Here is a 27338-nt window from a genome sequence, read left to right as displayed (position 1 = left end):
CTGCGCAGTCATTGCTGGATGAGAAGACTTCTACAGTGTCTGATGTCACATGCGTACTGCAACAATATCTAAACGAAAATAAAAAGAGAATTTCACAAAACTTTACTTTTTGAATAAGTGCACATTAATTCTTCGACTTGTTACTGACATATACATGTATTTTTATGAAGACCTGAATATAAGAAAAACCCAAGTCCAATTTTTGGCCAAATTCAGTTTGACATGGGATATTGTAGCTAATGCATGGACTCATCTTAATGATAAATCCTATTTACCCCCGGAAGTGCCTGAAACGAATGAGTGAAATATTACTCAGTATATGAATGTAAGAATGACCCAAGTCCAATCTGGACTTGGGTCATTTTTACATTCGTATTATAGCGCCCTCTCTCACTGTTTCTCTCATCTCATATAGCAGGCTATCCGGTATATGATTCAAAGAACGACCCAAGTCCATCACACAAAATGGCCTCTCCACAATTAATGTATATTTATAATAATATGTTCTGATTTGTGTATACAATGTTGCCTTTCCATCACAGTTAAACAGAATAGAATTGGACAAATAAAAAAGATATGAAGTTTCTTAAAGTTAACTCGAAGCGGCCTTCCATGGACTTGGGTCGTTCTTAAATTCAGATACTCATATATCAAGAATAATAATATTCCCCTGCCTTCTGAAAGAGAGAAGTTGAGTGTTCTTTTATTACGAAAGAAAAATGGAAATTTGTTGAATTTTCTTTATTCTTTCTTTATATTGTTGTACACATGTGACATCACAAGCTATAGTAGTCTTCTCATCCAGCCATGACTGAGCAGAAACTTCAAAAATTCATAACTTTTGAACTGACGGATTGTCCGATTTTCCATAAACTCTCACTGATGTGTTCTACTAATATTGAGGCATTCACTCAACCCACATGTCTATGAAGGTGAACTTGTATTTTCTGAAGTTCGTGAGAAAATGAAAATGAAAATCTCTCTCTCTCCCTCATCATGCAATTTTTACCTTGACTTCCCGCCTCTTTCCTTTTGCCATAATTCTACAAGATGTATAAGTTTCATGAAATATAACAAATATTTCTTCTAAATTTGAATGAACTGTCGGGCGGGGAGGGGCAGAATTAACGCGCACCAATAAAGTATCTATAAAAGGCATTGCCCTGTCGCAGTGCTATAAAATTTCTTTTTCATAGATCACACTTTGAATATTATAGTATAGGCCTATAGGCCTAATGATCATTTATACGCATGAGAAACTGTGTACAGATGGTAACAGGGAAGTTACTTCCAGTATTGTTTGGCCAATTTACCGATAATATTCTACTGTACAACTTTTTATTATCAGAGTTTATTAAATAGCGCATTGCCCGTTAATGATGAAATTGAAGAGTTTGTTCGCAAAAACCGATAAGTCCATTTTTGAAGATTTTGAAGTACGGTCTCTGTCATAAAGTACAAAATATATACCTTTTAAATGATAATATTATATTGATCACTTTATAATAAGGTATATGGTCAAAAGAAGCAACAATTTTCTGATCATTCTCTTTATTTTTCTTGACCTTCAATCGCAAATATCTCCATTTGGCAAATATGGACTTATCGGTTTTTGCGAACAAACTCTTTAACTATAGACAGCGCATTGATGATGTCCAAAATATCATTACAGTTTCTCGGGTGACGTTCGTTACTTCGAAACGCCAGCCCGGCCGCATTCCAAGGCCCTCTCTCAAAATGGCCGTTCTTCATGTATTGCATGCGCGTTCCCGATTTTTTGGAAAAAGTATAGTCTATTTCAGGGGCTGAGTTCGGGGGGGGGGGGGAATCCCGAAAATCGTTAAAAATAGGGGTTGGCTTACAAAATCCCCCCCCAAAAAAGTATATTTTGATTAGGGGTGGTTTTTATTCCCCCCTCCCCCCCCCCCCCCATAAGCAATCCTGAAACAGGGTCCCGAACAGGATTAGTTTCTAACCCCTGAAAATTTTCAAAATAGGGGTAATGGGGCTACTTGGTGTTTGCCCCGATTCTTCTGAGCAGTGCAAGTGTTTTTAATTGTGCATGTTTTGCTATGAAGCATACCAGGCTGGTCTTTTTCTTTCTTTCTTTTTCACAGGGAAGACATCTTCTCTGGTACATTCAGCATGAGAAAGTCTCTAAATTCCAGTCAATGCAATTAAGGCCTGAAATGGTCGACACCCTTAGCCTCGGATGGTGACTTTCATTTCGGGGGTAACTTTGCTATCTTCCCTTAATTCCATAAATCTGTGATGGGGGTAATTTTTGCTATCTTCCCTTCCAAAAGCCCGTGATTACACTCTTAAAAAGAAAAGAGTAAATCACCATTTAAAAGGGGCGAGGAGTGACAGCGTTTTTAAAATGTTGTATTCACCCCTTTCATCCAGCTGAATCCAACATTTAGATGTGCTACAAGAAAAGGGGTGAATACAACATTTTTAAAACGCTGTCACTCCTCGCCCTTTTAAAACGCTAATATACCCTATTTTTTTAAGAGTGTAGAGGGGGTCATAATCCTGACCAATTTCCATGCCCAATTTGGGGGTATCTCCAATACTGGAACAAGCATTTTATCTGTGTGGTTGACCACTTGAATCGGAGGGGGAGGGGGGAGGGGGGTTCCGAAACATAAAAAGTCCCTATCCCTTAAGATGTTGGTTAATCCAAAAATTAAAAAAGGTTCGTTGATCCGAACATTACACTTTGCATGTATAACTAGTTTTTCCAAAGGTTCGGTAGTCCGAAAATGAAATAAGGATCTGTATTCCGAAAGTTCGTTACAGCAGAGATAAGGTTCGTTGAAAGTAAAAACTGATACATACTAACGAACCTTCAAAGTTACGGACCTTATTTTGTTTTCTGACGAACAAACCTTCGGTAAATGAAAATCCTATTTTCAGCCCTTTAATAAGCTGTTTTTCCTGGAAAACAAGATACGCCGCTATAAAAAGAAAAAAGTGGTGCAATTGTGCATTATGTTCATGGAGTTATATCATTTAATTCTTGTTTAGTTTGTTCCTATTCCAATTGAAACTTATTCACAATACAAAATACAGAGCTCATTTCCGAAACGTGAACATTCCCTATTTCTTTAAACTTTCTTTTTGCACAAATCTATTCTTCTTTATATACCATGCACAAAATCTGGAAAAATATGAATCAATAAATAATCATATTGGACATAATTATGAAAATTTAGGACGTAAAATGACCTTGTTTCCAAATCGTGATAAATCCATTTTTGTTTATTTCCATCACGTAGCAAATCTAATACATATACTAGGGCAAGTCCTTCCCCTACTGACCAATCATCGAACAACATTGTGGCCAATTCTTGAATGTTTCCATGACGTTGGGAGTGTGTGTGTGTGTGTGTGTGTGTGTGTGTGTGTGTGTGTGTTTAGTATGTGTGTGCACGCTGAACGGCATTTATACACCTATATGCATTAATAACTCTGCTCAATGCAAAGTTGTGCAAGACGCATGGAGAATTTGTTTCCAAAACGTATTAAAACCACTTTTGATTATACAAAATGGAGAAAATGAACGTTTTGGTTTGTTTTTTATATTTCACATATTTGCAACGTATTATTTTTCTAAAGCTGCAGTTAAGTTATTGCGACGCAAGATAGCTATATCTACCTAAACAAATGTTACAATGGAGGCTTTATGGTTTAATGACCCTGCATAGTATAAGTGACAGTGTTTACAACTGCAACATTCAATGATAACTCTGTATATGATTTGCTTACAATTTATCTTTTTTCTAAGATCTTTTTCGAAAGTATGTTGCTGTAGCATCATTATTGACTGATGATAACATGAACGGTATTGAATTGAATTGATTTGAATTTATTTATTTAACCACGGTAAAAAGCCTGCTATCAGCTATAAGCTGTTTTTCAGCAAGGCCGTGAAATGATAACATAGAAATCATACAATGAAGAGAATTCACATAAAAAACACTAAATAATCATTACAAACGAACGCCAGAAAAAGAAATGAAAGAAAAGAAAGTCACAGAGTATACATTGTGTAAGTACAGACACACACAAAATGGAAAAATCAAACATGTGACAAGTTATTGGGAGATAGTAATTACATAAGCATTGTGTACTTTGATAAATTCAATATAATCAGGTAGAATGATTAGCGAAGGAGATGTGCGAAATTGCTCTTGAAAATGCAGTAATTGAAGTTAAGGATCTTGTTTCTGATGGTAATGTATTGAATAATCTCGATGCCGAATATAAAGTGCTATTTTTAAGAATAGTTGATTTGGTATTATGTTGTGAATGTCTAATACTCAGTATAATTGTGTGTATTTATAGTCCAGCCATTGACCATTCAAAGGAGAATGTATAGTCCATGAACACACTATCATATAGGCCTTCGAATATGTGAACAATCTGATTACACACACAGACACAGACACAGACACACACACACACACGCACACACACACTCACACACACAAACAGACGTATGTTAATTTTGGGATGTCCAATATGTCGACGATACTTCGACAGTACAGTAGGTAAAAAAAAAAAAAAGGAAAAAAGGGAAAGAAAAGCTGGGCGGCGCTAGAGGAACGATCATACACGGTGGGGATCGAACCCACGACTTCGATCATGCGATCAAATACGAACCGACTCGTCGTAGACTAAGTATCCTCTCTGCGTAGCCAGCCTTTGACTAGATGTTCCTATGCAATATAAACACGCAACTATTAGTCTTGAAGCAGAATCCACTTTTTAGATTAAAGGAGAGAGCAGCTGAGGAGGAGAGGACACTGGTCTGAATACATTAATTACAACATTTAAAACGAAAGAATCGTTCATTCTTATTTATATATCTTCATAATAACAGAGAACACAAGCATTGCATCAAAACGGCTTAAATGGCTACTAGCATGAGTGGACCTATAATAAGTAAGTAGGGGCATATTTGGCACACTGTGCAGCTGAGCACGAGATTGCTATTAGGGATACACACACGCCTGGGAAAGTGAGACTACAGCAGATGTAATTGCGCCATCACTTGCTGAACTTGAGAAATGGGGTTCATCGAGAGCTAAATAGCCAGTTTAGTCATAGCAGTTCTGCTTCATGGTCACTCGTACGCGTCACGTTTCATTATTGGCATTGTTTGCACAATTAAGCTTCACTGTGAGAGAGTCTGGAATACTTGCAATTATTCTGTGAGCTGTTCTATCCCACATGCTGGGCAGCGGTTAAACAACGTGTAAATGGTTGCTTTATCTCATAATATCTAATAAAACGATGCTTATAAATCGTTATATTCGTGATTTACATGATGTTAATGCATGGGATGATTTTGGCGGAGATGGGGATTCAGACTTTAACTTTTTGCGAGATAATTACAAATCAATTTTATAAAATATCTAAGAGCATGCATGTAGTCAATGTAAGAGGAATTAAAAGTTTATTCTGATGAAAATTGGTTCTGAAATGGCTGAGATATAAAAAAGAGGTTCTAATAAAAGGTGGATCCCATCTTTTATCAGGACCACTTGTTTTTTTATATATCAGCCATTGCAGAAACAATTTTCATCATTATCAAATACACTTCTTAATTCCACTTAGATGTTATTGTAGGCCCTTTAATATTTCATATAAGTGGTTTCTTAATTATCTTACAAAACAAAACAAAACAAAACAAAGCAAAACAACAGAAAGCCTGAATCCCAATGTCAACCAAAACTATACCATCCCTATAAAACATCATTGAAACTTTCACAGCACATGCCAGGGTCTGAGAAAGTCCATTATTATCATTTGAATAAATGTCCCCAAAACAGCGAGTTGGCATCTCGGACGTGGTATAATCTGTATAACTTTTTCCTCGAATGCATTGTAATCGAATACTTATGTAGACACTGACAAAATAAAGTCCGCATTGCAAAGAGGCCATAACTACAAAGTGAACATTAAACCGACGTATTTTCATTTATATCATACTGAAAAGAAAATGATATCAAACACACGCTATAATCGCAGATGGCTACACAATGTCTTTATGGCATGAAGGGTGATTACAAATAATCCGTGTCATTACAACCATTCAGCTTGTGTACTGATTAAAACCCAGTCAAACGTGTTTATCGTATTCATATCTTGTATCATCAACACACATACACACGCACACACACAGATTTAGAGCAATTATTATCTAAAGTCAACCATTCGCAAGACAGCGTTCATGGTACATGTATTTTGTTTGGATTCCACGTTTACGCATCGATCTGTATTCCAGAAGGAATTGCAGAATATGCAATAACGTTTAATCGTATCCCCCAGATCTCCGTCGCTCACACCCATTATGTAGGTCCCTACATTCGTCTGCTCAATTACATCATTCACAAGAACTTCATCCATTAGGGTCATGATAGCGTGATCTATATAAAAATGCAACCATTCTTTTACCCTGTACAACGAAGAAAAAGCATTTATAGAGCAAATTTGATTTTTAAGAATTGTGCAACTTACACATCAATTAATTTTGGCAACGTGCTGCTGAGCTACTTGGTCACGTACGCTTTCATTGTTTTTGATAGCATAAAAATGAACCAATGAAGAACAGAATGCGGTTCTAATCACGGTTATTATAAAGATGCCTCAGCGTTACCCTGTAAATGGATGAAACATCAATTGAATACTTATTCTTTCCCATACGTTGAAATTTATTGTTTTAGAAACGGTACTCACATTGTAATATTCATATTTTATTTTTCCAAGGAATCCGCCCACAAAGTTACATTGTATCTTCAACCGTGAAGAGATGCTCAGCCGGTACGATTCTCACAGATTCCTATTCACGCCATACGGAGTCATGTGGCCGGCGTCATCCATGCGAACGGATCGATTTGGAGGTCGATCGGATGGAGTCGGTGGCTACTGGCCTCCCGAGGCTAACCACCTGCACTCTCGGTCGAGCCGTGTGCTGGTGACGAGCAGCTTGTTGCTGATCTGCAGGTCGGGATGGCACTTGCAGCTTTGTGGAGAACGTGCGCTTCGTACGCAACTGTGTTGGTGATCCTGTTATTTTTGTCCTTGGTCCTAATCTAGTAAGTATGGACATATGATAGAGCAATAAGATGCCTTCCCTTATGTTTTGTTTTCGTGAAGCGAGGTAGATCAAAAATAGAACATAAATTTCTCTGCAAAGTGGTGATTGGTAACTCTAATTTGGGAGATTATAATAATAGGTCATAGTCAATCTACTCTTCATGTGCAGGTCGAAAATAAAAACCATCATAAGTGCTTAATAAGGTGATAACAAGACTGTAGGCTTATTGAAGACATAGAGAGATATAACGTTCATCTGGACTTTAAACTCTATAAGAAAGTGACAAAGGATAATGCCTTTATATCCAAAGTCAATAATGTCATACTGAGATTATAATCGGTTGTTAATGGAGTTGTCAAGAGCTGTCAGCAAACAGAGCAAAGAAAAGACGATTGTTTTAGAATCATATAGATTGTGGATTTTTTCTTCTTTGCGAAGAAAAGGTCATTTTCTTGCTCTTTTAAATGTGTACAATGACATGGTGTACGGTTTGGGTTCTTCTGGTGTTTTGTGGAATTTCTATGTCGGTGGTATACATCATTATTATGTCTTCAAACTATTCTAGGCTTACCTGCTCCATGTAAAATTATTCTCAAGTGAAGATTAGCTGTTTTTAAGTTCGAACATAATGTGGGGCTAGATCTTGTTTGTTGATTGCCGATAAGAAGTGAAAAAAGGATAATGCCTTTATATCCAAAGTTAATAATTTCATAGTTAAATTACAATGGGTTGTTTATTGAATTCTCAGTAACTGTCCGCAAACAGGAAAAAAAAATCATATATTATCGTGGATTTTTTAAGAAGAAAGGTCATTTTCTTGCTCTTTTCAATGTGTACAACGACATGGTGTACGGTTTGGGTTCTCCTGGTGTTTTGTGGAGTTTCTATGTCGGTGGATTATGTCTTCAAACTAATAATTTTAGGCTTGCCTGCTCCATGTAAAATTCTTCTCAAGTGACGTTTAGCTATTTTTAAGTTCGAACACAATGTGTCTAGATCTTGTTTGTTGATTGCCGATAAGTTTGGGGTGGAGGAAATTGAAGTAGGAAAACATTCTGTCCTATGAACACATTATCTCCTGAAAATGAAAAAAAAAAATAACGTGGATACACAACGTGCATTCAGATTGCCCGGTTTCACTACTCAATGGAATCTTTGAAGTGTCCTTCCTATTATAACTAGCGTAGCTTTGGCTTTGATATTATATAGCTTTGACATGCATGTTTTTACAGACTTTAGCTCATCTTGTTTACCTATTGTAGCCAATGTCTGGTTCCACAAAACCTCGGCATCGTCGATCCTACCTACGACTCTGGAGCACATGTGGTGACGGTAGAAACGCAGCAAACAAGAAGCCAGGTATAAACAAACAAACAAACAAACAACAATGATGCGACATAATTTGTCCATTCTTCACTTTAGCCCATTCCCCACCCATAAGGATGCGAAATTGTCATGTCATTATTTTGAGTGTGTATACATAGTTATCCTTTTCTCTGCAAGAAACGGGTTAATGCGTTTGGCATTAATCTCAAACTATAAGAGAAGGAATTAATCGAGACGCATGCAATATAGAAAATCTCTTTCCCGAATAATCTCTGCATGATGACGACTGTGTGCGCAATATCACATACTAACACGTTAAATTTGTTGACTATGATGACTTTAGGTTAAAAAGTGTTTTACTTTCTTTGTTTCTCTTTATTTTTACATGAGGAAACAAGCTCGCAAGAAACTTGTCAAAATGCAATATATTCTCAAGAGTGCAAAAACTGCAAAAATCGTGTCGATATTATAGTATAGGCATGACGATGAACATACATTAGACCATACTTACTTTTGCATGCAAAACAGGTATATCAAATTCAATTCTTTTCCCACCTTCCTCGAACTACATAAACATTTTAGTACTATAATTTCCAAAGTAACCTAATGAATATAATTTCATTATGATGAAATATATTCATATGTGACAAAAATGATTTATGAAAAATACGATAAGTACCTTGATCTTTAAGAATATTTGCAACTAATAATGTTCTGTGTATGTATTGTATATTTCATTGATCATTGATAATTGTGTTCTCTTTGTTATTCCGAACTTCTCACACGCCCTTCTACTCCTGTTCAAAGATAACCGATGAAAAAGAAGAACGCTACATGGCCGGAGCCGTACAAGCTGAGCGCCAACATAGGCTAAGGCTCTCATGCTCCGAGTCGAATCTTTCTCACGTGAAGTTGAAATGTTCGAAGTTCGAGGTCATCCAGGACTACCAGCTCCTGATCGGTCTGATACCCAAATGTGGCGGGACGAACTGGGCAAGACTCCTGTTGACTCTTCTCGGCTTCTACTCGGCCTCGGAAAGACTCGAGCCGAGAGAGGCTAACCAGGAACTTTACCGGCGAGTGAAGTACCTGTATGCGTACAACGCTTCTCGGCAGAGCTTCCTCCTGGACAACTACTGGCGGGTCCTTTTCGTCCGAAACCCGTACACGCGTCTGCTCTCCGCCTTCAGAGATCGCCTGGAAGCTTATCCTAACCGATTCCTTGGTCAGCGCAGGGAGTACAACAAGGTAATCTACACGAAGTTCGAGAACCACTCTGCGGCAGAAACGCCGGACCCTTCCGTACCGAGCGAGCTTTACAACGTGACTTTCCGAGGTTTCATAGACTTCTATCTATCGGGGCACATCGACGTACACTGGCAGGAGCAACATAAGATTTGTCACCCGTGTCTAAGGTATGACTACCTCGGGAAGGTTGAAACGTACGATGCAGACGTCGTAGAAGTGCTTAAGTTGATCGACGCGGACCCAAAGTACCGCCCGTACAAGGCGTTAAATCCCACACACAGTGACGAAGAGGAAAATCTGAAGAATTATTACGCGACTCTGACTGACGATCAGTTCATTAAACTCCGAAAAATGCTCCAAACTGATATGAATTACTTTGGCTACTCTGTTCCGGAGTCAATCCGCAGACCTCACATCGAAGAATGACTTATGAATTACGAGAAGTAGTAATAGGTATAGGGGAAAATAATTACGTGTCCGTTGTAAGAAGCAACCAATGAAGTCGGTTCACCCTTGCAAATACTATTACCGGTCCCTTGTTCGCTCCTCATAACTAAAATAAATATATACCTCTTGTCTCAGGGCCGGCGCAGCGTTTTCAAAAGTGTGGGGGCCCACGTCCGGGTTTCATGAGCTAACAAGCAAAAAAACAAAACAAAAAACAAAACAAAACAAAACAAAAAAACCACGTCGGCTCATCTCTTCTCCCCGTCCACTTCCGGGTTTCTTCAGCTGACAAGCAAAAAAAAAAAGGGGGGTCTTCAGAGAAAAACGAATAACCTTACCGCCGCCATACTTCAAGATCTCTATCTATTTCTATTTTTGTGCCAATTACGTACTTCCGGGTTGAAAAAAGTGTGGGGGCCCAAAGTGATGACACCTTATGACAGTGTATACCTTTGTATGGTACACAAAAAGTGTGGGGGCCCGAGCCCTCACGGCCCCCACGGCTGCGCCGGCCATGTGTCTAACAAACCACTGTGCAGCAAAATCACACAGAACTCTTTAGTTTTATATATGTTTCGTTTCATAATCGTTTCATCGAACTTTTACAATTAGCAAATCCCACACCGTCGATTGAATCTCAGTAACTAGAAATGGCATGTTTTTCCTCATTCTCATTCAAAGACAATGAAAATTGATTTGACATGTTTCACAACATTTGGGCCCTGTATTGACCTCAACAATTCATTTGACTGGCTATTGTTACATGATGCTTTAAAATATCCTGGTGCACCCCCTTTTTTGCGTAAGATGTATTTCCCAAATTATTCAACTATCATAATTATTATAACCATTGTGCTTTGTTTTGTTACGGAAAGAGCCAAGCTTCTAGGCGTTCCATGAAACGTAATCAGAAGATGACGTTTCGTGTAAGAATGTACTATGACCGCATGTGCTTGCATGTGTGTGCGTGTGTGTGTGTATATGTGTGTGCGTGCGTGAATGTAGATGAGTGTATAATTTCAGATCAAACTCCCAACATGGCCTTTGATGACATGTATGCTCTATTATTTTGATTTATTTCCCTTGTCCCGAAGAGATTTCCATTGTATGAATAACATTAAATTGGATAAAACAGAAATATTCTGTGTGTATACATTTATATTCATTTATTTATTGCTAATTGGGATATTCAAATCATACGACAAACAAAAGTGGGATCTACTGAATTGACTCTTTTCTTTGTATTAATTTTCTTTTGTTTTGTTTGATTTGCTTCTTTTTTTTGTCATTGTGAACAGCTGACGCTGTTTTTGGAGTCACTGCACATGTGCGCACTTGGTTACGGATAATATTATCCAAAGAGACGGAAAGATGAATTTGTGCTCCAGTTATTACAATAGAATAGCTTTACCCATTATTACTGTATAATCCTTGTGCGGGAATAGAATTGCACACGGTTTTAACCCAAGTAAAAGCTGTCTATCTTAATAGCAGTGTTATCATAGCAGCAGGGTATTGGAATCCTAACTCTGTCGAATGGAATAGTTTAAGTTGGGGCTTAGGACTACACTGAAGGCCTATTATAAAAGGCCTAGTATAAATGCTTCCGTAAGTAACGTCATCGTCTTACAGTGATGACGTGTATTTTGGGCTTCCTGAAGTACCTATACTTCTTACATAGTTACTTACGTGCATGAGTGAGTGTGTGTGTGTGCGTGTGAGTGTATGCTATTTGAGACCGGTATTTTTTGTGTGTCCATCAAACATTCAAACTCGCAAAGGCATAGCCAGGTTCCTTAAAGGGATAGGATAGTTTTGGTTGAGTCCTAACTTCAGATTTCTAACATATTTTGGTGAGATAATAAGAAACCTTGAATGTATGTTAAAGAGCATGTAATCCTAAGAGGAATTCAACGTTTATCTGATGAAAATTAATTTTGAGATGGCTGAGATATCCGAAACAGAGCGATCCCAATAAAAAGGTGGGACCCACCTTTTATTACTATCGCTTTGTTTCACTTTGTTTTTGGATGTCTTAGCCATTTCAAAACTGATTTTCATTAAATAAACTTTGAATTTCTCTTAAATATGGTCTGCTCCGTATTTCATAAGTGGTTTCTTGGTATCTCGCAAAAAGATAAAAGCCCAATCCTTGGCTCCACCAATACTATACCATCACTTTAAGGTCAAATTTTGAGATGACCGTTACAGGGCGGATAAAAGCACCAAATTTGGAAATATCTGGGGTTGTTTCATCAACGTTTGTCAGCGCTGACAACTTGAATCACCATAGTAACAGCCAGTGACCAGAGGAGCTCAGCCAATCAAAACCAAAGATTTTGCTGAAATTGTCAGCGCTGACAAACGTTGATGAAACACCCCCCGGGACCTTCAGGACCTACTCCACTCGTACTCATTGATATCAGAGTAGGAGCCGTCTGGATTTTTTTTTTCTTTTTCATTTTCACAAATTCAAGACTGGGTTCATGTTTTGGAGTTCCGTGAGAAGTGGAAAAAATACAACAAATCGGAACCTCTGTTTTGTTACTATACTCCATCAGATAGATAAACAGTGTTACCTTCGCGACATGAGACTCTCGCAAATTCACAGCCTGGCAAACTGGCATTTCCACTGGCATTTAATGGATTTTGTGGAATTGCGTTCATTTTGCTTGCGCGAATTTTGGCTTCTCGCGAAGTTTACAAAAGTTTCATGCTAAATTTTTGAAAAATGATTTTTGAAATGTAATTCAGCAATTACACCATGAAAATGATATAAAAAAACCAAAGACTCATCTATTATCAATGACTAGGTCCTAGGAAACAATCTCTCAAAATTTGGTGCTTTTATCTGCCGTGTAACGGTAATTTCACTACACTACCTGACTAAGGGTAATGTTTAACATGACATAATTTTTGCTTTATACGTAATCACTCACAGACACACAAACATGCAGTCTGAATACGGGTGAAATATACTGTCAGATAGACGAGTCAGTATGGTCTTATGAAAAACTCAGACAAAACAATATCAATGTTGTTGAAAACATATAACCCAGGTATCCAGTGCGTTTAAGGGCGCGCACTAGTTGAAAGCAAAGCGTTGTGACGTCAAAAGCGCTTTTATGACGTTTTGACTGCATCCTTTACGCGCTCCGCATGCGTACGTGTACTGTATTTTGTTGATATAGTTTCTGTAACTTCAGGCCACTCTGCCATCGACTACCACTGCGTCAGGTACCTTCGTTCGATATACTCTCCCAGTTGAACTGAATTACTGTACCACTATCTTACGTCGACAATACCGAACTCCTGATCGCAGGTTAAAAATCAGGTAAGAAGACGATTGAAACAGGCATTTCGATTCACAAGATCTTTTATTTCTAGACTTTGAAAGACTTACTCTGAGAGCGAAAATTAACGTGAGGAAATAAACCCAAATCGTATGAACATGCATTTATTATTTTCACATCCATCTTTATGCACATACACACACACACACATGCGCGCACACACAGAATTCGAATATAAAGGTTACTGTCAGATCAACAGTACGGTCTTATCAAAAATTTAGACAAAACAATGTCAAAGTAGCGAAGTAAAATGTACAATACCCAGACCATACTGTACCAATAACGACAAGGGCGCGCACTAGAACGCAAAGCGTTATGACGTCACAAGCGCTGTTATGACGTTTTGTCCTCATCCGTTATACGCGCTCCGCATGTTACTACAGTATGTATTTTGTTGTTAGTAACTGATTTCAGGCCACTCTGCCACTGACTACCATTGCGTCAAGTACTTTCGTTTGATTAATTTGTTGGATACATTATCCCACTTGAACTGAATTACCATCTTACGTCGGCAAACCGTGTTTCTGATTGCTTGATTAACATCAGGTAAGAAAACGATTAAAACACTTGTTCGTTACACATTTCTATTTTTAAACCTTTGAATGATTTACACTGCCAGCTAAAACTACCGCGGGGAAACAACCGTAATATTGAACATGAACTTATTAGGTCCTAATCTATTCGCTTTCTTTATGGACAAAATAATACACTATAATAATAATGATAGATTTCATGATGACGTCACCAATCATGATTGTAATACTTTTGTGAACATGAAATTAGGATTTGACTGGCATAACTCTCTCGAGTGAATTAGTCGAGTACTTGCAAATTTTCATCCACTCTTTTTTTAATACCTTGCCAAACCTGTTTTGATTAAAGTCTAGACAGTCACATTTTTGTTTTTTTGTTTGTTTTAAACCATACACCTACAAAATTGACTCGCAGAGTATGCAGCTACTCTATACTATACCATCGATATTTTACGCTTAACAGATATTAGGGACAACAACAACAACAAACATTTCCGTATTAATAGGTCTCATCTCCAGTCCCATCAATATGCCATCCCCAAAATACCAAAATAGATCTAAAAACACGCACACATACCCACACACACGCCCACACACACACACACACACACACACACACACAAACAAACAAACCATTCAAACTACTGGTAATAAAAAAAGGTGTAGTTGAGATATTCGACTCTCTGAACAAGGTAGGCTGCACCTATTATTCAAAAGCTGCGCAGGCTTACTTTTAAGTTTAGGACTTTTGTTTGGACATAATGTTCATTAATCACATGAAACTTTTTAGTGCAGCTGTAAACGTATGGTCTTTCAAGACCTGTGAGTGTAGTTTGAGCTATGAAAAAAATACATAAATCCAAATGAAATGAAACAATTTTGTCTATTTAAATATAAAAAGGAAGACACATATTTCTACGCATTATATCTTATCTTTTAATTTTCGTGTCTGTTGAGATTATTTACATTTGCTGATGTGCGGCACATTCTATGGTATCTCAGTTTTCTCGACAGCGGTAGTGAGAACTCTTTAGAGAGAAATGGAAGAGGGCGCTGTTTTTGAAAGTCCTGACGCACCTGCAGAGACCGTCTATACATACACGGCAGTGGATGTTCTTCTGGCAATTAGCCTTCTGCTGACCATCACCTTTGTGTCCTACACATCTGCTTATGCCAGCTATTATTACGGGGTAAGTCTTAACCCCTTGAGGACGGGCTGATTCTACTATACAACACGAATTTCCGACAGACACTTGCCAGAAAATATATTTCGGGACTCGTCCTCAACGGGTTAAAATGCTGATGATTAAACTTGTATAGGACTTTGTGAAACAACCTTTTTATTTTATCGTGAAAAACATTCTGCCTAATTTTAAGATAATGTAGCACTATTTTTTGTGATGTAACAGAGGAAAGACAAAAGAAAAAAAAATATCTGCAAACAGACTGACCACAGGCTGGCTACCTAGAAGATGCCAGAACGTCAAACTGACAACAGACAAAGTTGCTATCTCCCGTCAGGCACATACTTACAGCGCTTACACATATCATAGAATAATTTTGTCGTTTACAATATCTTTTGAACATCCTGCCATGACCAATCGAGTTTGCTTTCTTAAAGGTATTACACATATTTACCTTTTGCGGATGAAACAAAAACCCAGCTTTAGTGCTTCAAAATAGTTCTAAAATGTGAGTTAAAGATAGAAACAACCAATGTAAAAATGTTAATCAGTATAATCAATTCTAAGAACTGATTTTATAAAAAAATGTGGATAGTTACAATTGTATTTTTGAATTAAATTGTCTACAGTTATGGCTTAATGAGAAAAATAGTGATATTTCCTTTTATTTCAGGCTTTATTGCAAAATCTTTGTATGGTAGGATTTTTTTTGTGTGATACAGTTTACCTGCACAAAGGTCCTATAGGCATCTAATGTGATAATTCTAACATTTTTGAAATCGCTGCTCCCAATGGTAACAACACCTTTAAGGAAATACAATATGGCGAGTCTTGATGCTTCTAATAACAACAAAGTAAAAAAAAACCCAACAACACCGATATTCATATGGTTCAAAGACATGAGTATTAACTGTTGTTGGCGGTATATCGAAAGCACTGCTGCAGCAGCTTAAACTGGTACATAAGAAGAGTTTGTTTGCAAAAACCGATAAGTCCATATTTGTCAAATGGAGATATTTGCCATTAAAGGTCAAGAAAAATAAAGAGAATAATAAGAACATTTTTGCTTCTTTTGACCATAACTTCAAAAATGTTCCTTTATATGTAGTGACCAATATATCATTTAAAAGGTATTATATTGTACTTTATGACAGAGACCGTACTTCAAAATCTTCAAAAATTGACTTATCGGTTTTTGCAAACAAACTCTTCATAAGACAATTCTTCCAGTTTTGCCACTTGATTCGGGCTCTGTACCGTGGCTATTATCATAGCGCAGGTGTAGGCCTATGTAGTTCTGCGGTGTTTCACGACTTCAATTTCTAAGCCATGAGTAAATACTCTTAAACTGCCCCCCCCAAAAAAAATAAAAAATTAAATAAAATAATAATAATCAAAAAATAATAAAGAATAGGGGTAGACCTATGTACTCACTAATCAGCGTCATTATACATATTATCATATACATTCATGGTTTTTATCATTAGAGAAAAATCCCTCTTTTCTTTGGACAAAGACAGATGAAGAAGTATCAAACATTCGTCCCAATTTATAGTCCACAGGTACCGTTCCGTCCACTGAACGTCATGCAGCGGGTGACACTGATCCTCCAGCTCCAGCCCTGGTGACCCGTCGCCGCAGGAGGCGTGGCTCAGCCACCCGATGGTCTCACACATCCAAGAGAAATCGGGCAAATGCGAGTCGGAGCAGCAGCACCATCATTACCGCTCCAAAGCCACCACCGGCCACGCCCACATCGACCGCCCCTGTGGCAGGAGGAGCAGCAACCTGCAGCACCAAATGGAACATCTTCTCACTCTTCGAGATTGCCCGGGATGACGAGCCCATCATGACCATCTGGTACGTCGCCCACATCCTGGTGCTCACAGCCGGCTGGCTGCTGATGCTGCTTGGCGTTGCGGCGTGGGGAGGAATTAGCCCCCATCCTTGGTCCTTCAGTCCCTACTTTGGCTTCAGCATCGACATCATGGGACTCAATATTGATGAGAGCGAATGCATCGCTGCCACCTTTATCTTCGTTACATTACAAGCTATTGTTGACGCACTTGCGTAAATCAATTTCAAGCCAAAAAAACACAACACAAAAACAACAACAAAACAAACAGGTCATTATGGGATGTCACTTTTACCACCAGTTTTTCATATCAAATTCATGAAATTGTTATGGAGTTATGCAACAGCATTTTCATCATTACCCAAAACATACACAAAAACGCACAAAAAAAAAAAAACAACAACAACAGCTACAAAATTCTTTGACCCAAAGAGTAAACGGAACATTTGCTGTTTCGGCGCCTAGACCTTAACTGAATTCCAGTCCACTGTTTAAGAGCTAACTGCTGTCATTGAGGTAAGTGCAATTTTGCGTCCGGCCTTTGACAGGTTACCCTCTGTACTGAGCGCGCCGTCGCAGGGTCAAGGGGGAACCATGCGAGGATCACATGGTCGTGAGCTTGTCTTCAATCAGGTTACCCATGTCATCTTTGGGTTATTGTGCCCGAGGCCATTCCATCACACGGTAAGAGCTTGGGTCCAATCATCACTGTCGGGACAACTTTTATTCTTGTTGGTGGTGTGGCTTTTTTTCCCTACGCCACCCCTCTCGTTGGCTGTCATCTGCCAATAGAGAAGCGTCCCGTCAGTTGCTAACAGTGAGCTTAAGATCTGCGACGCTGCGCCTCCTCCGGGGTAAGAAACGGCTGTCCCGCGCATGTGCAGAACGTCATCATTTGCCTAAAGGCGGCGGCTTAGCGTTCGCGTCACAGATCTAAATCTCGCGAATGATTCTGCTAAGGAAGACATCTTCGAACATTTCTTCCAAATGTCCGCACGTATTTCTGCAGTACGACTGCCATCGCTAGTTATTAATATTCATGGAGTTCATTTTCATTTAATTCATGACGATGGGGGGGGGGGGGGGGGTACTCAACTTTGCTCTGGTGTTCATCCGAACATTCAGCTTAACAAATGGAATGATAAAATTGTCTGGAATCAACCATTACTTGAAAGTATGGTGAGCTTTACACAACTGCGTTTATTCAACGAATAAAATCGTATCTGAAGCACAATATGGCAAAAATGTCGTAATCCACTCAGTGACTACGACTAGCAGAAGAGATTACACTCTGTAAATGGTATTAATGATCACTCTCACATCAATAATGATAATTACAATGACAATGATAGGCCCTTAATATTACCAAAATAATAATGATGATGATGATAATAATAATAATAATAATGGAAATAACAGTAATAGTAATAATAGTAATAATAATGACAATGATGATAATAATAATAACAATAAAACCGATGATTAATCTTGTTTAAGACAATGCATCCTCATAAAATGCTTCGTTTATAAACCATTTCCTAAAACGTACAATACGAACATTGACGAAATGAAATAATCACAGTTAAATAAAGTTCAGACTAAATATTGCACATTCACCGGTGTACTGCTAAAAACAATATCAAAATAAATTAAACAGACCTGAACAACTGTGGAGGGGATGATCCATAATATAAATGATAAAATGTTGAGCATTAAACATATAGTTCTAATAACTATCATAATAATGGTAGCAATAACAAACATAGCAATCTTACTTCAGAAATTGGAGTCTTTAAAAGGATTCTGAGATACTGAGGAACTAAGAAAATCAACGTTTCGGATAGAGTGACTATTCTTCATCAGGAGGAAGCCAGACTGGACGTGTGAGTGGTGTATGTGGTCAGATTGTGTCTCACATCGGGAGTAGACCTTTGATGTGACAATCACTGAGTGGAAGTAAGCAGGGGTGAAGTGATGGTCCATCATGGCTGTGATGGTTGCTGTCTCTGGGAGACCTGGGGTGGTGTAGGAGGGGTATCCCGATGCTGTGTAACCTGTGTCTGGATGCACTGTGTTATGACTATGAACCTCAGTGGCTTCCCTGACGCAACCGTGTGTGCCAATGATTGATGGTGTGCTACGTTGAGCGCTGTCCCAGCAGATTCGGTAGCCGTGTTGTCGGGTGTGTGTTGCAATGGCTGGCTTGTCCTACTCGCTTGTCTTGAGTTCCCTGACTCTTCCCGTTTTTCCGATGTACACTTCGCCACACTCACAAGGTGTCTTGTGCTCTCCTGCTTTCTTGTTGCTTGGACGATTGTTCTTGTGAGAGTGTAGTACGTTGGGGAGCGTGTCGGAAGATCTGTGTAGGACCTGGATGTTGGCTGATCCCAGGATCCGTTGGAGATAGTGTGAAGACTTGCCTGGGTAGGGTAGTACAATCATTGTGAGTGGAGATGGGTTTTCAGAAGTGTTGCTTGTTAGGCGGGTACTTGGGTCATCATTGTTGATCTTCTTCCTCTGATACTGGTTGATCGTGGTAAAGGAATTGCTTACATTCCTGAGTTCTTGCTGTAAGTGTTCTTTGTCGCCGAGTTGGCATGCTTTCGTGATGAATGTGTTAAGGTCCGACCTGTGGACAGATTGGTGGTGGAAAGAACAAAAGTGCGGGTATCTGTATTAATTTGTGGAGCGGTTTCCTGTAGACTTTGGGCGTTTAGGGCGGTCTTGGTTGGTATATTTTAAGGAGGAACTCAATGAACGGTAGTGCATTATTTGTGTCGGTCTTCACAGTGAACTTTAGATTCGGGTACTGATGATTCATGTGCTGGAGGAAGGTGTCGGTAATTTGCTTGGTTTGGGGCAAGGATGTGTCGTCCACGTATCGCAGACAGAGGGAGGGTAGGTGATGAGTTTTCTCCCGGCTTGGGTTCCATTGAGATATACGGGACTAGCAGAATGTTCGCGGCGACAACTTACTAATTGGTCTTGCCTATAGAAGGGATCTCTCTGAGTTGTCTTGTAGAGTCTCAGTCTTCTTTGGTAATGCTAGGTTTGGGAAGTTTAGCATTTCTGTGAACTTTGGCTCTCTAAAACGGGATGTTCACGGAGGCACCTTGGTCTTGCTTGTTGAGATGATATCTCCAATCGGAAGGAAGTAACGTCTATGTTTGTTAATGATAATGATAATCAGTTTTTGGAGAGGGCAAATTACATTGAAGTCTTTAAGTACTTATAAGGAAGAAGTCGTGGATGAGTTTGATTCTCCCTTGTCATCCTGCATTGACTGGGTCACTTGTGAAAAGGAATTTCGTTTCGAAGCTGACCATGATATCAAAGGGATTGATGGTGGTTTTGGAGATGATATCTACAAAGTATTTGGACTTCCTTGTGTGATGTTTGGATCGCACCTACGAGCGGCTGTGGCTGTGAGGCAATATGCTTGACCGTGTTAGCAAGGAGAACGTCATGTTGAAAATTAATGTGCGGAGCGAAATCGAAGGCTTCTGTATCTCTGGTTGACCAAAGTATGGCGGCATGTCGAAAAACACACAGCGTAGAGGGAAGTTTAGCTGATTTGGTAGTAGTTTTTGTTTGTGCAGTGATCCCAGTCTCTGATTAAGTTTATTTTCCTTTGTGTGTGTATGTGTGTGAAATGTGTGGGGTCCATTTTTGGTTGTTTGAATGTGGGCGTGTCGAAAAGTCTTGAATCTTGTTGTAAGTACGGCTTTGTGAAGATGACCCAGAATTTGACTATCAGAGTTGTCTGGTACAGATATTGTGGATAGCCGGTTGTTCTTATCTAGTATAGTGATAGGTTTGGGTATAGTTTGGCGTTTTAAAGAACAACTTTGGCTCTCTAAAACGGGATTTTTACTGCAGCATCTTGGTCTTGCTTGAAGAAGGGATCTGTCCATTGGAATGAACTGACGTTGAAAGGGACATTGCTATGTGCTGGCCATGAAATTGAATGAACTATAAAGGATTGTGGTTTCGGGGATATCTACAGAGTGTTTGGGATTCCTGGTGTGATGCTTGGATAGCACCTATAAGAGGGGATGTGGCTTTGAACCGAGGTGCTTGGCCGTGTTGAAAAGAAGCGGAGTCGAAGGCTTCTGTATCTTTGGTTGAGCAAAGAATATGATTCAAGTTCCCACCGTACAGATGGAAGCACAGTTACTTGGGACTGTCTTGTTTGTGCAGACAGAACAGTTTCCGTTACCATTGCATCTGCAGTTTAGTCGAGGACGCGAGATTTTACTTCAGCTTGTTGAATGACTCGCTTATAGGAAGAGGGATCTATGTTGGTGCCACAGCGATGTTCAGCCATGTAGGGATAACAGTTTCTCTTTTATTGTGAAAGCTTGTGGTGACTAAGATTGATAATGGATAACGGTATTTTAGACGGTTGAGAGCCGGAAATGCGATTATACTTGCGTAGCAACAGGCCGCTGAATTTTTTGATCATCTTCTGTTTTGTGACAGTAGTGGATGTGTATGAGCGGTTCTAGGGCAATTACCCCCTGGAAATTATCCCACACCCTTCCCCTGACCTAACCCTGATTCTAATCCTGAATCTAATCCTAATCCTAACCCAAACTTTCACCATGAAAAACCTAACCCTAATTCTTACTCTCACCTTATCACTATCGAGGAGGTTCGAGAAATGGAGTCACAACAGTCTTATTCGCTTTGATCCCGTGCTCGAAGCCGCCACTCAAAAATATTTGAAGTATGTGCCAAACTGGATCTGCCGCTCAGATGCGAAAACAATTGACTAGTGTCTCATTGCATAATCACCAGCCACTTTCCAAGGAAGATGTGTCTTTGTTATGGTAATTACTTTTCGCTATCCCTACTTACAAACGATGGACGGTAGGCAATGGTAAAGGCACGGGTGTGCGCGAATAGAAATCGCTCAAATATTGCTGAAATGGATATCAGAATTACTCGACTGTACGGGTCTGTACGCTAATCTGACATATTAATTTATAAAGAACTATACTTGAAGATAATACCATATTAGTTTCATTTGGCGGAAATAAGGAGAAAAGTGATAAAACCGGCTTTCCATTGGGGTAAAATTTCAAACACTTTCACAAAATACAGCTCAGATTTTCACTTTTGCACATAATTATTTTCGAACAAGCTGTCGAACGGAATTGTGATGACTTTTGTTTTATATGCTTTATCATTAGGTGAAATTTCATTGCATTTGATATATATAAACGAGCAGTATATACCCGATATTATGTTGGCGTTAAAAATGAATCTTCAGATTGCTCAGAAAGATGGCGGCTTCAAGCATCGAACATCAAAGGCACAAATGCACCTGTGGAATTCTTTTGTCCATCCATAGAAAACTGACAGCTGATTGAATAATTATAGTCAGTTGTAACTCCATCTCTCGAACCTCCTTGTCATTATAAACCAGTAGGCCTTTTTAGCCGGGGGAGGGGGGGGGGGGGGGGTGGTACTAGGTGTTTCAAAAACATTTCCCACTTTTGATCATTAATAGTTCAAAAACTATTCATCCGATAAAAATATCATTGATATGAGTAATAGCTGAATAATGTACAATTTTGATGGAGGTAATTTGAATGTGAAAGTATAAATCACTTTCATTAAATCTAAGATTGATTTTGAAGTAAGGTTTCAGATTTTGGTCAAATTTTAACCCTCTGTACAAAAATTGAACTTTGCGCAGGGACCAATGATGTGTATGTGAGTGTGTGCTGACAATGGCCCTGAACAATGGACATGTCTGAACAACCTGTTGACTAGGCGTCAGTCTCGTGCTCCCAGGCACATGAATGCTTAATCAATCATTCATGTGGATTTCCCTGGGCACTGCTTGTCTGAATTCATGCACGGTAAAGGGTAAAATGCATGTACATGGAAAAAGTAAGCACATGTTTCCATGTGCTTGCAAACACCACATTTCATTCCAGCTGGCAATCATTTTCAAATTTTGCTTCACATATCACTAAATTTGGGATGTAAGGGTTAGCATAAATGATCTAACGTTCTTCATTGAAATACAACTGTCTACTAATAGTATATGACAAATTTGTCACTTTTTCGATAAAAAGAAATCATTTTTGGTGAAGAGTTCAGCAGCATTTTTCATTGGGGCGATTTCTTTCACAGTAGATTTATTTAAGGCTCCATATACACAAGTGTATACTCTTTCTTTGCTTCCTGTCACCATGTTTACGACAGAACAGAAGGTATTCATTGTAATTTCGTTTTTCAGAATTAGGGAGAGCACTGTCGCGACTCAACGACAGTATCGGAAGGCGTTTGACTTTGCACAGATACTGCCAGAGGCTGAATAAAGACTAGTTGTGATAGTGGAATTTCTCATGAATAGATAATGAAGCATTCAAACCCTGGCCATTAATTGTTCAGGACCATTGTCAGGGTGTTAACCACACATTCCCATACACACCCATTGACCCCTGTGCAAAGTGAGCGTTTTAATTGTACAGAGGGTTGAAAATAGAGCAAGATCTGGAACTTAACTGTGAAAACAATCATGAATTTCATGAAACTGACTTATGCTTTCATATTTAAACCACCTCCAACAAAATTGTACTCTATTCAGCTATCACTCATATCAAAGACAGTGTTATGACAGTTTTTGAATTATTAAGAATCAAAAGTCATGAAAGTGGGAAATGTTTTTTGAAACACCTAGTATAATTGCCCTGATATATACGGTGTAGTATATAGATGATTTGATTTATAAGCCAGCGAGGTGGAATAGTGATTCACGGCAGCGTTCGATATAGGGTATAGGCCTTTATGTTCACCCCAAGTCTGTAGGAAACCAGCGCACCAAAACAGATATCTGCGCTTTGTTCCTTTCACCAACCATCTATCTACCAGTCGGTCCCCAATACACTCATCCGGAGAGCGCACCAACTGGGAGACAGAGAGCAGCTGCGGCAAGAACTCGGGAATGTGACCAATGCCCCTACCACTGTCAACCAGTATCAGAGGAAGATGGTCAACTATGAAGACCCACTATACCCGCCAAACAAACAACGCTTCTGACAACCCATCTCCACTCACAGGTATTGTATACTACCCTATCCAGGCATATCTTCACACCAACTCTAACGGACCCTGAGATCATCCAACATTCAAGTCCGACATAGATCTCCTGACAAGCTCCGCAGCGTACTACACTCTCTCAAGGACACTCGCACTTGCAACGAGGAAGCTGGAGAGTACAAGACATCCCGTGAAGGCGGCAAAGTGTACATCGGTGAAACAGGAAGAGACGTGCACCCGCATCAAGGAACACAAGACAAGATACAGACTCATCGAGTGGGGCAAGTTGGCCATTGTGACGCAATCCCAACGGCATGGCCTCCGCATCTGCTGGGACATCACTCAACTCGTACCCATCAACCGTTGGCACACACCTCGCGTTAGGGAAGCCACTGAGGTTCATCAGTCAACACAGTGCATCGAGACCCAAGTCTTCACAGCCCTGATGGGCCACCATTTCACTCCTGCTTTTTACTTCCACTGCCGCATTGATCACATACACCACACAAACGTCTAGTCTGGCTAATTTCTGATGTAGGATGGTTTATCTTTCCGAAACGTTGATTGTTCCGAGTTTCTCAGCATCTCACAATCCTTTGCTTTAGGACCCCAATTTCTCAAGAAAGAATTAAACGGGTACTACAGGTCTATTGGAAGAATAGGGGGGGGGGGGGGGGGGGCTTCTGGCATGAGTTGATTGCCGCTCTTCAAAAGTTAGTTTCGGGACAGGGTAGAAGTAAAGAATTCAATTGTAGTGATAATAAAAGATATCTTTTCAGATTTCAATATTCATTTCTATAAACTGCATGCCACCCATCCGAAATCCAAAAAGTGAACCAAAGTAAACGTGCAAACAAGCACACACACATATTCACATAAAGAAACAGCAACAACGTAAACAGAGAAATACGGTACGATCATGATAGCAGCCATACGAACAACGGCTTTGACTTGGTTGCGGCGCCATTCTCTTACCATTCGGGGACAGCTAGGCTTTCTTGGCCCGTCACACAGCCTCGAAAAGCACGAGTGTCCCTGAATTGAAGCAAATCTTGCGCCATGTCATCCTCACGTGGCGCCCCCTTGAGTCCGCAAGGTCACGTGCAGTGCAGGGGGTCACATGTCCAAGATCGGTTGTGACGTTGCACTACCTTTTTGACAGAGTGACTGGTTGTCTGAGACTAATTGTCTCTCTTCAGTTGTGCGCCGTTTACAGGAAATTCTTCAAAAGAATTAGCTTTAATTCTGATGGATTCCATACTCATCATTACAAGATTAATACAACTCAAGTATCTGCCATTAAAAAACAACAAATAAAAAAAAAAAACCGTGGTTGTATGATCACTGCTATGACTACTTTTCTAATACTTTACAATTCCGAAAGTGACATCCCGTAATGATATAGAAAAAAAATCAACCAACCAACCAACCAACCAACCAAAACAAAACAAAAACAAAAACAAGTAGGAAAAATAAGAATGAAAAAAGATCTATCCCTATTACTATTGATATAGCAAACGCTGCACAAACGCATCCGATGTAGGAAGGTAATAAAGATTAAATACTAAAATATGCATTTCCAACCAATTCCGCAACAAGTGAACTTTTATGCTAAGATATCTATACGAATCAATACTGCAAAAGACGAAACTTGTTTTCAGAACGCTGCAATTACAAACAACAATAACGTTTTATTAAGTCTGTTCAAATGAAAAACCAACAAACATCCAACATTTAATTAAAAAAAAGCAAATCGTTAAGAATATTTTATTGTGCCGAAGAAATGTGCAGATATGTGATCTGAAATAAATAAAATACTATTATTATCAAGTCTCCATATCTTGTGTGCTTGATTGGTAGTGGTCATCCTCTGTGTGTACTGTATGTGTGTGTGTGTGTGTAGCAAGCCCGACGCGGCAGCTACTCAGTAGTTGAGCGTGCCGTGTGCAAAAATTGCTTCTGCGCATGTTCTTATCTGAAAAAACAACAAACAAACAAACAAAAAGACTCCCGTCCTGGAAAAAACGAGAACGGTTCTCGGTCAATAGCGTCCGGTCCCAATATTGCGCACGATTGAGCAGCCAGCCAATCAGCGATCTTGTCGCTACCGTAACCACGGCTCCGTCCACAGAGAAAAGCGAAACTGCTTAGAAATGAGGACGGGAGTCCTAGTGCGGGGACCGTCACAGCCGATTGCTTCCTCTTCCTCTCGGTCTTCCCGTTGTGTATTGAAATTTCTCTAATATAAAGTGACTTCAAGAGGCAGTATGGGAAACTGACGGAAAAGAAAAAAATCGCCAAGAGCATAGAAATCGAAAGTGGCAACCTTTTTCCAAATCTTCGATCGTACAAGAACTGTACTATCATACATGAAAAACATACATACTATTTAATAGTTATCAAAGCATGGTATTATTTGTACGTGTAAATGTATATGTACTAGTACTCACATTACTCATACAACTATACAAGTATATTCAGAAAGCCTTTCCTGTGAGGGCGCTGTAACACACTGAATTAAAATCCCCTGTATTCACACGGATATTACACACGCTGCCATGCACAATGATCTGAAAACGTTCAAACATACTGCCCTTATTCTCAACAATCACACAAGAGCACTCAAACAGTATGCTATGGTGAGTGGCAATGTGTCGGTGGATATTGGATTAGGAACCATCTAATCATTCTGTTACTGAATAATGACAGCAGTTTAAAGACGGTGGATGCACTTTTAATAAGTTTAATGTAAGTGTAAAACTCTGAATATACAACATACATATATTCTTACAAGAAAATTATGTAGACAAATATATGTCGCATCGTGTATTATGCACACGATTCAAAGATTTGAATAAGACTGCAGTAGCTTACACACTCTTAGTTGTCTACTGCAAGTGACATTTTGTTATGGTTTTTGAAGTTTGGAGTAAACCAGATGTAAAAAGTTTGAAGCAATATTGTCCATCTGTCTTTATAGGCATGACCTTTCTTGAAGAACCTATCCCAGCAATAAAGCATCAAATATGATACACAGTGATAGATGCACTTGTATTCATGAATTAAAGGTAGGGAATCCTATTTGCATGCCTTAAATGAAGAGTTGTATAAATACAGTGGTATGTTGAAGAGAGTATCATTTTAGAAACTCCCATAAAGTATTGAAAGTGGAAGGTAACATTTAGTACATTTTTATTGACCGTTAGATTTTGAATTGAATTTTTTTCG

The 27338-nt window shown here is 39.2% G+C and overlaps 1 protein-coding gene across 1 annotated transcript; it reads left to right on the top strand.

The window, feature by feature from the left end:
• Positions 1-6871: 6871 nt before the first annotated feature.
• Positions 6872-10108, top strand: LOC139744772 (carbohydrate sulfotransferase 12-like). Its single transcript, XM_071655220.1, has 3 exons — positions 6872-7014; positions 8371-8467; positions 9242-10108. The coding sequence occupies exons 1-3, from the start codon at positions 6872-6874 to the stop codon at positions 10106-10108; spliced, it is 1107 nt and encodes a 368-aa protein (XP_071511321.1).
• The last annotated feature ends 17230 nt before the right edge of the window (positions 10109-27338 follow it).

Source organism: Diadema antillarum, unplaced genomic scaffold, assembly GCF_040938485.1.
Source record: "Diadema antillarum isolate AM-2024a unplaced genomic scaffold, OU_Dant_1.0 scf00000004, whole genome shotgun sequence".
NCBI classification, from domain to species: Eukaryota; Metazoa; Echinodermata; class Echinoidea; order Diadematoida; family Diadematidae; genus Diadema; species Diadema antillarum.
The sequence above is the reverse complement of the archived record's forward strand: the minus strand, read 5'-3'. Positions and strand labels throughout refer to the sequence as shown.